The sequence below is a fragment of the Etheostoma cragini genome, chromosome 20 (assembly GCF_013103735.1).
Source record: "Etheostoma cragini isolate CJK2018 chromosome 20, CSU_Ecrag_1.0, whole genome shotgun sequence".
Classification (NCBI taxonomy): Eukaryota; Metazoa; Chordata; class Actinopteri; order Perciformes; family Percidae; genus Etheostoma; species Etheostoma cragini.
The window spans coordinates 19,119,474-19,133,752 of NC_048426.1; the positions used below are offsets into that span (position 1 = coordinate 19,119,474).

The window sequence follows — 14,279 nt, forward strand, 5'->3', positions numbered from 1 at the left end:
ATAAACCCAATAGCGTAGCCCTTAGAGGGCTACGCCTATACTCATATAATCTGACGTTACCTACGTAACGAACGATTTGTAACCTTGGGGTGAATGGTGTGCAGAGGCGAAGAAGCAGGGTGGCACCAGGCTGTCTCGGAAATGCCGAGTCATGTTAACATACATACAACCTGGCATGTATATAAGCCATTTTCCTTCTACCTGGTAGAAAACTCTTCCACATTGTGCTGCTGTGCTATGTGAAATTGTTATCCCTATACCGGCAGGTATAAATAAAGTACAAAGACCAAACTTTGTTTCAGTTCTCAACTCACTTTTTTTGTTTCACTCTCAAAAACACTCAACAGAAACTTCCACAACACTATTGAGCCTGTTAGTAACCGTTTGAAATGACTCCAGCCTTTCTTTAGTCACCGTTCATTGACTCACAGCGAAGCATATCTGCAGTTCATGGCGGTGCTCAGGATGAATGTAGGGGAAACACAATGGCTATGTGGCGGGTTTTTTCGGAAGTAAAAAAAAAAAGTATTTTGTTTCTCCCCCGTCAGGCCCGTACAATTAATTATAAGTGAAACACTGGAGTATTTGCAGTGGCCATGAATCAAGGTTTTCAAAATGTAGAGTAGTGTGAAAAAGCTTTTTCTTCTTTTGGCTAAAGAAAAACCACGAATTGTCCTGTTGACAGAGAATCTTTGTCACTAGAGTTGGGAAATAAACATATACAACTAACCAGTATCAAACAGATACAGTACAGTATCTTGTTCTGAAGAGAGTTCTCATCTTGTCCATTAAAATGTTTTTTTTTGTTGAGTGTTTGTTTAGTCAGTCATTATCTTTGTTTTAATAAAATTTTCTCAAATTGAGATCTAATTCTTTTGCTATTTTAAGTGAGTAAATTCTGTTTCTTTCGGTCCAATTCTGTCTGAACGGTTGTTTAGTAGTAAAAGCGATTAGTTACCGTATCAAGCACTTCTTTTGTGTGGGCGGCTGAGATGCAGAAGCGGGCCCGGGACTCAATGATGGGCGTAGCGGGGAAGCCAACGCCCACCACCCCGATGTTTCTCTTTAACATCTCCCTGGCAAACGCTCTGGGGGGGACAAACAGCACAAATGACACAAGAACACACTATGTGTTTTAAAATGCTCCATTTCAAAAACCATATGTGCTATTCCTATGGTCTAAGACAGTCTAAAATATTGGTAAACATGAACAACTCTCAGAAATCCCAAAAACTAGAGTGCTCAAATGTAAATTTGTAATGACACGTCTGGAATATCTATCTATCTATCTATCTATCTATCAGAAATTGTTTTGATCTGATTTACACAAAAAAATCTAAATCAGCTATCAGCATCTATTAAGATATATTGATAATTGGCCTATAAGGAGATAAATGATGTAACGTACATGTAAAGTTTAAATTCTTACACAGCATTCAATGTACGTGTCAGACAAATAAATGTATCTCCAAGATGACTATTAGCTTAAAGCTAACTCTGGTACTGCTAAGGAGCTGTGCATTGTCGCTGTCATGTCAGAATCAAAAAACATTATCTTTTGACATCCAATCATATGACTTGATCACACTGCATTGTTTCAGGGGGGAGTTAGTGCATGAAGTCTTAAAAGCAGGTAGCCAAAGCTCGAGGCTCACCCTATCTTGGCAGGCATGTAGAGCATCATGGGTACGACAGGCGAGCCCTCATTGCCGTAGATGATGAAGCCCATTTCTCGAAGCCTCTCACGAAAATAGACTGTGTTCTTTGCCAGCTGTCGCACACGGTCACAGCCTTTGGATGACAAGAAGACATTTTGAAAACATGAGAGCTGACAGCAACTTCAAATGGAAATTACCATCACTTCTATCAGAGTTCATGATCATTTAGTTTATCAAGCTGTACGGAACATCCTTCATCTATGTACAGTACAATGTACGACTGGGTCATTCAGTGTGGGTCACTGATACAAAGACATACGGGTCCATAGTGGGTTTTTCTGACCATACAAATCATAGAGTCTGTGCCAGCAACAAAAAATGACAGTTTGGGGTAAAAAAAAACAAAGGCTAAATCTTATATAACCAAGATGTATCTGAACTACCCCTGCAATTGTGGATGAGTTGAAGAGAGATAATAATTACTTTATCTAAAACTGATGCAGCTTCACCTCTCTTAGGAGGAATAAAACTTCTGGTCTCAGAAAAGACTATCGTGACCTTGAGTCCGTCTTAGATTTCAATAGTGTGCACTGATACCCAGTGGCATATGATGACAATTACAGCAGCTAAGGGTAGATTCACTTCACAAAGACAACGCCAATGCTAATCTGGTGGTTGTCACTCTTAAATGATTAGCTATAAAAGTATCTGATGCATGTTCATCATTGACTGTCATGTCACTATTAATTAGCCTGGCAGTGGTACTGTCTGAGCTGTAGGCTACTTTGAAGCAAGCAGCATGAGCCTTTTAAGCTAAGGAGCTTCTTTGTATTCAGGATACTAGGACTCCAACGGGGGTGTCATTTGGTTTGTCCCGGTTAATATTTAAAGACAGAATCAGACAAAGAGGAGACCCATCAATCTATTTGTCATTGTAACTAGTGACACACACACACACACACACACACACACACACACACACACGTCTGTCTGTCTGTCCTCACTAAAATAACATAGTAATGAAGTTTAAAAATAAACTTTAGTTTTATTGTTACAACAAAACAGAGGATCATCAAAATATATTAAAGTTCTGCTAAATAAAATTTATAAAACTACAACCTGAAGATATAAAACGTTATTAGTAAGCTACACTACAACAGGAACGCTGCCTACGGGGACGTTGTGGAGTGCCCTCTGGTGGACAATAAGCAACACTCACAACATAGTTTAAGGGTGTTTAGTCCTTTTTTTTTTTTTTTTTTTTTTTTAAAGACTTTTCATTTTATAAAAGCTATGTTTACCTTCAGTGTTACTTTTGAAAAGACGTGCATCTTTGAGTTGTGAGTGTGTTGAATGCTTTTTCTTTCTCATAAAACATTTGCAAAGCCAATTTGTTTTAACATTTTAAATTGTTTACGTCAGTGTTCACCGTGTGAAACCAACGGTACGACTGATTATTACCATTATTACCCGCGTGCGCACACCTGGTTGTGCGTCAGAAAAACACAACGGGGACCCACTTATTTATTATTATTTAAGGACTTACCTATTGTTGTACCATCCTCTCCCATAATGCACTTCATAGAAGTGATGATTTGCTCCATCACCGGAGGAGACATGGAGGTGGCGTAGACCGCACTGTGGGAATGGGAGCGCAGGTACTCAATAAGCTCCTAAACCCCAGCAGATACACAGGAGATGTAAGTAGATGTGCATAAAAAGCTTTAATAACTTCACAACCTTCCTGACCATGGAGAGTTCCAAGCTCTCTGCATCTAAGGCTTAGCTTGGTTTCCTTAAGAGAAAATGTCCCTTATTCAGTCGATTAGCATTACAAATTTTCACAGATGCTTAGAATCACTGACAATTTAAAAGATCATGGGAAGTATACCGTTTTGCACATGTTGTAAGAATATTATAGGCTCTGGCATCCAAAGCAAACTACACTGAACAAAATTATAAAAGCAACACTTTTGTTTGTGCCCCCATTATTCATGAGGTGAACTCAAACACCTAAGACTTTGTAAAAGAAAAGAAGTAAGCCTTTTTTGTGTGTGTGTGTGTGTGTGTGTGTGTATACACACACACACACACACACACACACACACACACACACACACACACACACACACACACACACACACACACACACACACACACACACACACACACACACACACACACACACACACACACACACACACACACACACACACACACACACACACACACACACACACACACACACACACACACACACACACACACACACACACACACACACACACAAAAAAAAGGCTTACTTCTCTCAAATATTGTTCACAAATCTGTCTAAATATGCTAGTGAGCACTTCTTTGCCAAAATATTCCATCCACCACACAGATATGCTGATTAGACAGCATCTTGAACTATCATCCATAGTTACAGTTTTGTCACTTTATCGTAAGAGACATCCTAACTTGATGACACACGTCATGCCTCAACGTCGGCTTTCTTTTTAAGGAAATAAAATCCCAGAGAATGCAATGAAGGGGACGGGAGTCGGTGACAAAAGCTATTTAACATTTTCAGTCATTTTAAACTTTGGTACACATCTGCTGAGTCTGCTTTTTCTGTTTATCCTCAACAGCACTTAGGTGTCACAATCTCTTCAGCATTTCAATGAGACATAAAAGCTGTGTATGTCTCGAAGTTGAGATTTCTGTAAACCCAGCCTTCTGTGTTGATAAGATGTGTCATGTAACAATGCTAATATGTCAGGAATGCAGCGTCCAATGCAAATCCAAAGCTGCATTACTGAAATGATAGACACACTTAAAACGTTGTCACTTGACACAGTAATGCCTGATCTTGAGAGATTGTTGGCATTCTTAGTAAGATTACGGTTTGTCCTAGTTTAGTAACCCAGTAAGAACACTGGGTTACTGAACTGGAAAACTATCCATGTCTTGTGACTACAGATGCTAAAGTTCAGCTCATTCTACGCTGCCACCCTTATCTCTTACTTGTAGAGCTTTCTTTACAACCCTGATTGAAATACAAATAAAAAACAGCAAAAAAAATAATCCTACAATCCTCCTCACCCTTTTCCCTGCAATGTATCCCCCAGCAGCACCAAAGCTCTTGGTAAACGTGCCCATCATGACGTCCACATCACAGGGGTCTAGGCCAAAGTAATCGACCACCCCTCTCCCTCTTGGCCCCAGCGCCCCTATGCTGTGGGCCTCGTCCAGGTAAAGGTAGGCCCGGTAGCGCTTCTTCAGGGCAATCACTTCTGGCAGGCGCACTACACTTCCCTCCATGCTGCAGAGAGGAAAAGGCAAGGGATAGCCAGTGTCAAGCAAATAAGACGATGTGTTCATGTTCATTGCCTCCCTGACAACCCAGGAAATCTCCACTCAGGGGAGTGCCATCTGTTCCCTACTCAAGGTCTAAGTCAAATAGTATGTCTCAAATATGTTAACATAAAAGTGTTTCCTCTATGTTGATTTTGTTTGGACAGACCTGCCCACACTGCTTAAAAAAATATATAATCCTAAAATGAAACAGTGCATAAAGGTATGCCAACTCGTGAATATAATAATTGCCACAGGCGAGTACATGATTTGCTTGCACCTTGTAGCTGCGGATTGCTTTAATGTATAGTGCAGCTTCTTGCAGCACCAAAGTTGCTCACTGTGTGTATAACCAGTAAGAGCTAAACAAGCGCTATCAGCTCTGTCAACCTGCAATTCAGTCCCAGGAGTGTTCATACTGCTGAATCTAATGGAACCACATGAACCATCAATAGAAGATAAGGTTGTTTTTGTGTAAGACTCTTACTCAAATACATGCTTTGCTCAGATACAGATCTGAAGAATCTTCCTCCTGTGCAGTTAAGATAGGCAATGTTCATGTTGAAACCAGTAGGGACATCATGGGGATTTTAAAGCTGAAACTCCTATGTTCCAATGTTTTCTGGCGAATTACACTTCTTAGCCTAGTTTGAGTAAATGCTATAAACCTTGATGTCCCCGCCCCTGGACTCCATGCCAGAACTGACAACACCTATTATGTCGTAAGGGTGGGAATCACCAGAGGCTTCATGACATGATGTTATCATGATACTTGTGTCACGATACAAAATTATTACGATTTTAAACATATTGCAATGTTCTGTCATTTCTTCACCTAATTTCCAACTCTAAGATTTTCCTAATTTTTAAATATGTCCCCAATATGTCAACATCTGTTTATCTAAAAAGATACATTTCTCTTTTTGTTCATCTCACTTCAATTAGTGAAAACAGGATTGTCAAGCAGACAAACTGACCAACACATGTGTAATAATAGATGGATACTGTGTTTCCAGTATAGTATTGCCACGGAAAATATTACGATACTATGCTGTATTGTTCCCCCCCTATCCCTTTTATGTTGTTATCTACAACAATCATTTACCATTTGAATAACATCAAAACACAAAAGCTCAAAAAGGCCAGAAAGCAATTCAAAGAATGAAGAGATACTGTACAATCACACCAAAAAGGTTTCATTGATGACACTTATCCAGAAAAGAAAAAAAATTAAATAATACATCCACAAAACTCTTAGAAAAAGATGCGGAATAAAGAATCAGTTTTCTTTAAAAAAAATAAAAAAAAACAAATATATATATATATATATATATATATATATATATATATATATATATATATATATATATATATATATATATATATATAACCATTTCATTTTTGCATCTCTGTGTAACATGTCATACGTTTGGTTCCAGCTTTTAAACAAGGCTTGTAAGTCAATAGCCTAAGTGAGCCTAAGTAGTTGCCTGGCAACCACTTCCAGTGACGTGAATGCAGTAGAACGGGGTAGTGCAACATCTAGCGGCTGAGTGTTATCAATGCTCTCACCTGGACCATTTAAAATGCCTGGAAGGTTTTTTATTGAACATCCATCTCATGAAAGAAATGGGTGAGCTACCTGTAAATGCCCTCTACCAGAATGAGGATCTTCTTCCAGGGTCTGTGAGTCCTGGGCTGCCCGTGAACGATGGCCTCTCTCAGCAGTTTCTCGAGGCTCTGCATGTCTGACAGGAGAATCAAGAGATCCTTGCATGAACATTGAACCGTTTTCTGTGGTTGCCTGTTTGACTAGTTCTAAAGAAAATGGCGCTCAGCACTGTGCACTGACCATAGGAATGGAATGAGTTAGGCCCTGATACAACGGAGTGCATTAGCAGGTAAAACAAGGCCGACCAAACTGCCTATTTGGGCGCACTGATAAAACGCGTCTATTTTTGTATTCTTGCGAGACAACCACTGAATTACCCGTCCTCAGTTAACCAATATGTGAGCCAGCATGCATGACGCAGCCATCATTCATTTTAATATTATTTACACATGTGCTTTTCCTAATGTTACATGTCAAAATGTTCTCCATGAAAAGGGAGTATTGCTTCAAAAAAGCAAACAAATGCAAAAAGCATATGAAATCTTGTCCTTTAATCTTAAGATAATCACCAAACATTTTGTCTGACTTTGACAATTAAACAACAATGTGGGTTGGTCGGACTTTCTAAATACTCAAAATTCTAATCAAAGACTTATAACAAGAGATAGAACGCAGCGCTAATGCCGCCATTAGTGTGCGTTTGTATATTGCAATGCATTTCTACCACTGTATGAATCAAAGTGATGCAAATAAATTACCTCACATATGGATATGGAAGAAAATCATTACTGTTTAAGTGTGTGATGATAAAAGGAAAGAAACGCTGTAGAGACTGGTAGCAAGGAAAGAAAAAATTAGAATTAGAATACCTAATTCTATTTTTTTTCTATTACATACATACATACATACACATACACATACATATACATATACATATATACATATACATATATATACATACATATATATATATATATATATATATATATATAGTTTCCTATGTCTATTAAATGTGTATTTGTTTAAAGATTATTTTTGGGCATTTTTAGCCCCTTATTTGGATAGGATGGCTTAGACTTGAAAGGTGGGAGAGAAGGGGAATGACATGCAGGGTCGCAGGTCGGAGTCAAACCTGCAGTCGCTGCTGCGAGGAGTACACCTCTATACATGGGCACCGGCTCTACCGGGTGAGCTAACCAGGCGCCCATATTTGTGTTATTCTGATGTGTGTGATTTTTTCTTTTAAGCGGCTGTAAAAAAAAGGCATTTTCCCAGTGTGGGATTAGTGTCTATCTTATCAACTGGGGGACTGAAACATAAATAAGAAAAATAAGATAGATAGAAAGAAATAGATCTTTTAAATGCAAGTAGGAGATATTCTTATAAGAGGATCTATTGCATGATCACAGACTCACTGTTGTGTTTGAAGACTCTGATGGTGGACCCGGAGAGTCTAGCACCCAGGACCAGAGAGGCATGGTTCAGTTCATCACTCAGAATCAGACAGCCCTGCGGGACACAGGACAAACCTTAATATGTACTATAAATGATTCATGCATCTGAGTTGTTGTTATCCATCTGACATAGTGGATAGTGTTACACATACAGACCTACTAACACATCCCTTTAGTACATATTTTCTGGTTAGTGAAGTACTATTTTAAAATCATCTTTTCAGTTTTCAGTTTCGTGCAAGTCTAGTTAGGTGTCTGGATTTACCGGAGCAATCCCGGAAGTGGATGGTCTTGGATATAGACTCATGTCTACCTGACAAACAGCATCAGCAGCATCGTGACAAAACAGACTGGTCTGAACTCAGGTCATTTTTCACTCTGACATGTAGTCAAGCCACCAATTGCTTATGTGAGTCAGAACTGGGTCCTCCTAATATGAGGCCATGTGTACTTGTGCTACCACTGATCTGTTATGGCGTGATGTTATGGAAAAGTTAACTAAATCTACTTCACAAACAAAAATACCTGATAGAAAATGCATTTCGCCAATAACAACTTAAGAAAGAAAGACAGAAAGAAAGAAAGAAAGATGGATGGATAGAAACATAGGACAGAGAGGAAAAGTGGAGAGAAAGTGCTGTGACAACATACAGGACATCTGAGAAGAAAACAAAATGAAAATGAAGGGAGAAGAGTGCTGCAAGAATACATTGCAGCTCTCCCCAGGAAACATCTATCACTTGTGGTCTTACCTTGCCAGACAGTGCTGGTATGTTCATGGAGTTGGTTGCAAACCCCATCCCAAACGTCATGGCGGACTCCACGCCCAGGAACCTAGCCACCAGTTTCTCCATCTCCTCATGTCTATCCAGGTTACCTGAGACATATTCCAGGAGATCACTATCAGAACCTCAAAGATATATGCGAACATATAGATAGCTTGGTTAAGAGTTAAAAAAATAGTTTGACTTTTTGGGGATTACACTTATTCGCTTTCTTGCTGAGAATTACAAGAGAAGTTTGTTTAAGATTTGTTCATTGCTTTTTTCACTACTCCATCTGCACAAACTGTAGAATATGTACTACATTCAGTATTTTTACTTGGACTACTCTATTGTTCTGTTCACAAACCTTTTAATTGAGTGAGCATTTGTTCTAAAATTGGCCTGCCTACTTAAATAATATATACTGTATATGTGTGAATTTTTTTTTTAAGAAACTGCTTAAAAAACCGTTACAACTGCCAGTAAGTTATTTGGGATACCTACACACACCCTCTGGCATCTCATTTTAACCTACTGCCATCTAGTTGTTGTTGTTTCTGCCCACCCCGACTGACCAAGAACAGATCCAAATTCTCTTTTGTACCATAAGCCATTAAAGCCTTACATCAGTCAAAATACGCTAGATGTCATTCCGAAGGGTGTATAGTCCAGTGTGTGATGTACAGTATGTTATCATGTTATGTCATGTCTGTCGGTGTCTGATGGAGAGACTATTTGCTTGTAACATATTTCTGATGTCCTGTCATGACGTGCCTCGCAGCTGTGCCACAAACACAAATGCTCCCTGGGGACAATAATGTTATCTTCTACTACTACTACTACTACCACCACTACAAAAAAAAAAAAAAAAAAAAAAAAAAAAAAGGTCGCCGCCACTCTCATATTCTGTCCATTCAATATTAAGCTACAGCCAGGAAATGGTTATCTTATTTTAAAATAATAGACTGGAAGAAAAAAAAGCGAGTCTAAGCAAAAGTTGAAATAATGAACCTTCAACGCTCAATAATTCACATTGTTTGTAAAATTTGTACAAAACACTAATTGTAAAAACTACAACGTGGGTGGGTGGGTGGGTGGGTGTGTGTGTTACATGCTGGACTATTTCTTGGGCGGGTGCCGTGACTTTCTGCATTCTCGTCATCACTGTTAATGTTGCCAAGGCTTGTTGTTTATACACTTATAATTTTGTTTGGATTAAACAAACAATACGTTATGTGTTACATAGTGAGCCCAAGCATTGCTCGTTGGTGGATACTTTTACAGAGAGAGCCAAGCCAGCCGTCTCCCCCTGCTTTCAGTCTTTGTGCTAAACTAACCAGCAACTGGCTGTTCAATTGTATGTATAATATCAAATTAATAACAAGAGTTATCTCAAGACGCTTTCCAGATAGAATAGGTCTAGACCGCACTCTATAATTTACAAAGACCCAACAGTTTCCCACGAGCAAGCATGTGGTTAATGTGACGAGGAAAACCTTCCTTTTCGGCAGAATGACGGACAGACCCAGGTATGGACATAGACACTGATACAAAGATATAGAGAAATTTGATTCATATTAATTAGAGCAGATGAACAGTGGCAATTATTTAACATACAGACTTTAGAACGGTATTTATCTTCTCATCTAACTCTGAATAAGCATATTTCCCAAAACGCTTCTTTAAGTCACTTTGATATCTAAGAGCAAATGTTAACTTTTAAAGTCCCTAAATCATCAAACGTCCATGAGCGAAACACTCTTAGAGTTAGTCTGTCTCTCAAGGCGAACATGTGTAATCTACTGTACAGTTCATGCATCTATCAACATATTATATTTAAAACTAACTTCTGTTATGAAACACTCTCAATCAAAATGTGGGCTGGCCTTCTCTCCGTGTAAAGGGAGAGGCGTCACTGGTTCTAGTCTCATCTGTAAAAATCTGCTAACCACATGGCATGTTTCACTTCCTCCACGGTGATCTGGATCCTATCAGACTGCCTGTGCACATTGACTTAAGCCACAGATTTCTAAAGTACAGACTCGTGGACACATTAGATTTCATATATTCTCCATTGCGCTGGAATTGATTACAACTGAACTGCGAGTTTGATATTTATCAAGAGAACAGCTTTTAAACTGTTCCAGTTTCTAGGAACTGATTTAGAGCATTATTCATATGTGGCTGATGTTTTTAAGACACATAGGTGGTCCATGTTTTAATTAACATTTTGTGTGATTCATCTCATTCAAATTTAGCTATTTCTCCATTTTGTTTCCATCCAACTTTTTGTCTTTACTTGTAAAAGACGGCTACTGTTCCCTATTAAAAAAGGTAAAAGGAATAATTTGCTTTTGGATCAGAAGATTGATACAACTCTAGTCTCTGTGTGCTAACTATGTAGCAGGAGCCAGCAGGTGCTCAGCTTAGTTTAGTGCAAAGATCAGCTAGCCTGGCTCGGTCCAGGGGTAACTGAGTCAGCCAAACGCATTTCTTAGGCACCCCAATGTTTTATCATGCATCTACAGTATTAAGAAAACCAATGTTTTCTGTGGAGGAGAAATAAATCCAAGAAATTAAAACAAAGACTTTCCATGTTTGCATTGCCCTCCAAGAGTACGAGTTCAGACGGAATTTGTTGTGTTAGGTTCCACTGCGCCACTAAACAAACTGGTCTATCGTGATCTCTTTACTGCGTTGGATTCTGCCCTATACATTCCTGTTGCTCCATTCCAGTGTTGGCAAAGGTTGCAGTTTGTGTGTGTGTGTGTGTGTGTGTGTTTGTTTTGGCGTGTTTGTACCAATCTCCTGCCTGGTGCTTGCAACTCCGACGCCGTACTTCATGGTAACCTCGGCTGCAGAGTCAGCACACGGACCTGTGTTGTCAGCAAAGCCGAGGTAATTATACGAGCCCAAGTTAATCACATCCAGCATAACCCGACCTGTGTAACTGGAAAGAGAAGAAGATAATCAGACAGCGGAAGCAATCAATGAGAGGAAGCTAATGTTTTTGCAAACAATGAGTGGTACAGCTAATTGAAATCTAGATTGAGGTGGAATGAAAGGCTGGACAGCATCTGCCAAATTGTTTGACGCACACAGCTCCCTTGCCCCTCCACTCAACACGTTGGCGTGATGTTACTGCCACTCTCAATACAGTATGTATCACAAGATTAAGATTAAATATGATCTGATGCGTTTACACTCTCAGTCAACTTCAGTCACGTATGAAGAGAGATTTGGTGCGTATTATTGCTGCTAAGAGTTGTGTTTTAAATTTGCCACTCGTGTTTTAGAGCCACAACAAGCCCTAGCCTAATGTTACTTTGCATAAAAAAAATATTCAAAGGAGTTCTATGGAGTGAGGTAAATGGATTTTATATATGGGAAACCAAATAAGACACCGGTGGGTTGGTACTCGGAGTTCAGGTACTAGAATCAGAACTGGGAGAGAAAACATTAGATTGGTACATACAGAAATTAGTTGATAATGGAAATCATAGTTGAAATGTTTAGTCCTCTAAATAATTTGGTGCACAAAAAAAAAAAAGATTCCAGATTCCCATGTACATATTTGCTGGTCTTCTATGACAGAATTGTTGGGCTACTGGACAGTTTGCCAGAAAATAACTAACTGTTTGGAGGACATCGTCCTGAGCTCTGGGAAACTGTGATGCACTTTTTGACAGAATTAATTTATTAAAAAAAAAAAGAAAGTCAAACATGAGTCTATGAATTTTTTTTTTAAGAACATAATAGTCCCAATAAATCTAAAATGAATATATTGTAAGTGGCAGACCTAGATTATAGTTGCTTATTATAATTTCTTAAGGATCACATAGATAATAGACAGACATCAAATACCTTCAGTGACTAATAATGACTGCAGGCACCCCGATATTACACATTCACATTGTAGACTACTGTTACTGTCTTTTTTCTTAACTTTCCTGTTGTCAAATTTGACCCATTTTCAAAAAGTTTCTATATCAGAAATTTGCTCTTCCTTCAACCAGAATTGTGGGGGAAACAATATCATGGATGGTTCTATGCAACGCTCTTCACAAGTAAAATAACAGTTCATTACTTTCACTGAAGTTGGGTGTTTTGTTAAATTTTATAGTATTTGAAAGAAATTGATAAAAGAACATTAAAAAAACAGACAGACACACACACACACACGCGCGCACACACACACACACACGCTTTCTCACTGAAAAGTCCAGTTGTAGTCGTGGGTGGCTTGTTCCAGCAGGTCCATTTTGGCCCCCGGGACGCTACATAAGGGCCTGTTCCAGCTATCTCTTATACGCATGTAGATGTTTCTGTTGTAAAAGTTCTCAAAATCCTGGTAGAGTGGCACAAAGTCCTACACATGGATGAATAAAGAGATCATGATGAGGAGGAGAGAGCATCAGAGAATCTAGGAATGTCACTCTTATTTAAAAGGAGTTTAAAAACTACAAGTAACTTCATGACATTAATACTTTTGGAAAGCTAAGCTGTCACAGTAACAGCAAGATGTTAATTAGAAAAAAATATAATTATTAGAAATAATATGACCATCATGTTATGCTCATTTGGTTTGTTTTATTTATTTATATATATATATATATATATATATATATATATATATATAGTTTGTTCAAGAAATACAACTAATAAAAAGGTTAATGAAGCTTCATTAGGACACCACTACTGTCAAGACAATACTGCAAAAAAAGAAAAGAAAAAAGGATATCCTCGGGGTGATTTAATGACTTCCCCACATCTAGCCCACAAGCTTCCTTTCCTCAACTTAACCAAATACTTAAAAACAATGTGCTTCACTATCTAAAGTTACATAATATGTTGAAAACAGTCGCATTGGTCAAGGACATGTTCCAAATGTGCTGATAACTTCACCATTAACTATGCTTTGACAAACAGGCCACATTGAGCGCAGATTCCACTTAATTGTGAAGAAAAGCCAATATAACTTCAGGGGAGTATTTTAAATGTTATATTAGCCTCTGTCATTTTGCATTTTATAAGAAAGGCACACTTAATTATGAGTGAACTGCTTGGTGTTTAAACACCTACACAAACTTTATTTCCTGTTTGGGGTGAGATTATGGTTGACAAGGGTGCATCGGTGCCAAGTGTATGCTTCCTCTCAAAAACACAAAGCTTGAAGTAACACTGCTTAAAATGTTTGAAACATGAGAGCTCATAGTTTCTAGGGGTTGGGAAGCTTTGTGGTGCGCAAATATCACTTTGGTTCAGTCTGCTTCAGTTCTATTTTTTTTCCATTTGTTGTTATCAATATCGCTTCTACAGGAACAAGGCACACGCCCAGGCACCAGGCAGCATGTGCTCAGTCTATCCAATCAGTTTCACTCAACATCTGAAACACATCTGGCCTACTTTTTCTTGCAAGTGTTTTTGCTCATGGCACTGTGCAACCAAAACTATA

General features: G+C 38.6%; 1 protein-coding gene across 1 annotated transcript in view; it reads right to left on the minus strand.

The window, feature by feature from the left end:
• The window catches only part of sptlc2a (serine palmitoyltransferase, long chain base subunit 2a), a 20,426-nt gene that overhangs the window by 2,879 nt on the left and 3,268 nt on the right, over positions 1 to 14,279 (minus strand). Inside the window, exons 3-11 of the mRNA XM_034857949.1 lie at positions 13,039 to 13,193; positions 11,626 to 11,774; positions 8,813 to 8,937; positions 8,022 to 8,115; positions 6,637 to 6,742; positions 4,743 to 4,962; positions 3,205 to 3,331; positions 1,656 to 1,791; positions 959 to 1,088 (exon numbers count right to left, since the gene is read on the minus strand). Coding sequence (XP_034713840.1) covers positions 959 to 1,088; positions 1,656 to 1,791; positions 3,205 to 3,331; positions 4,743 to 4,962; positions 6,637 to 6,742; positions 8,022 to 8,115; positions 8,813 to 8,937; positions 11,626 to 11,774; positions 13,039 to 13,193 — 1,242 coding nt within the window. The remainder of the gene's footprint in view (positions 1 to 958; positions 1,089 to 1,655; positions 1,792 to 3,204; positions 3,332 to 4,742; positions 4,963 to 6,636; positions 6,743 to 8,021; positions 8,116 to 8,812; positions 8,938 to 11,625; positions 11,775 to 13,038; positions 13,194 to 14,279) is intronic.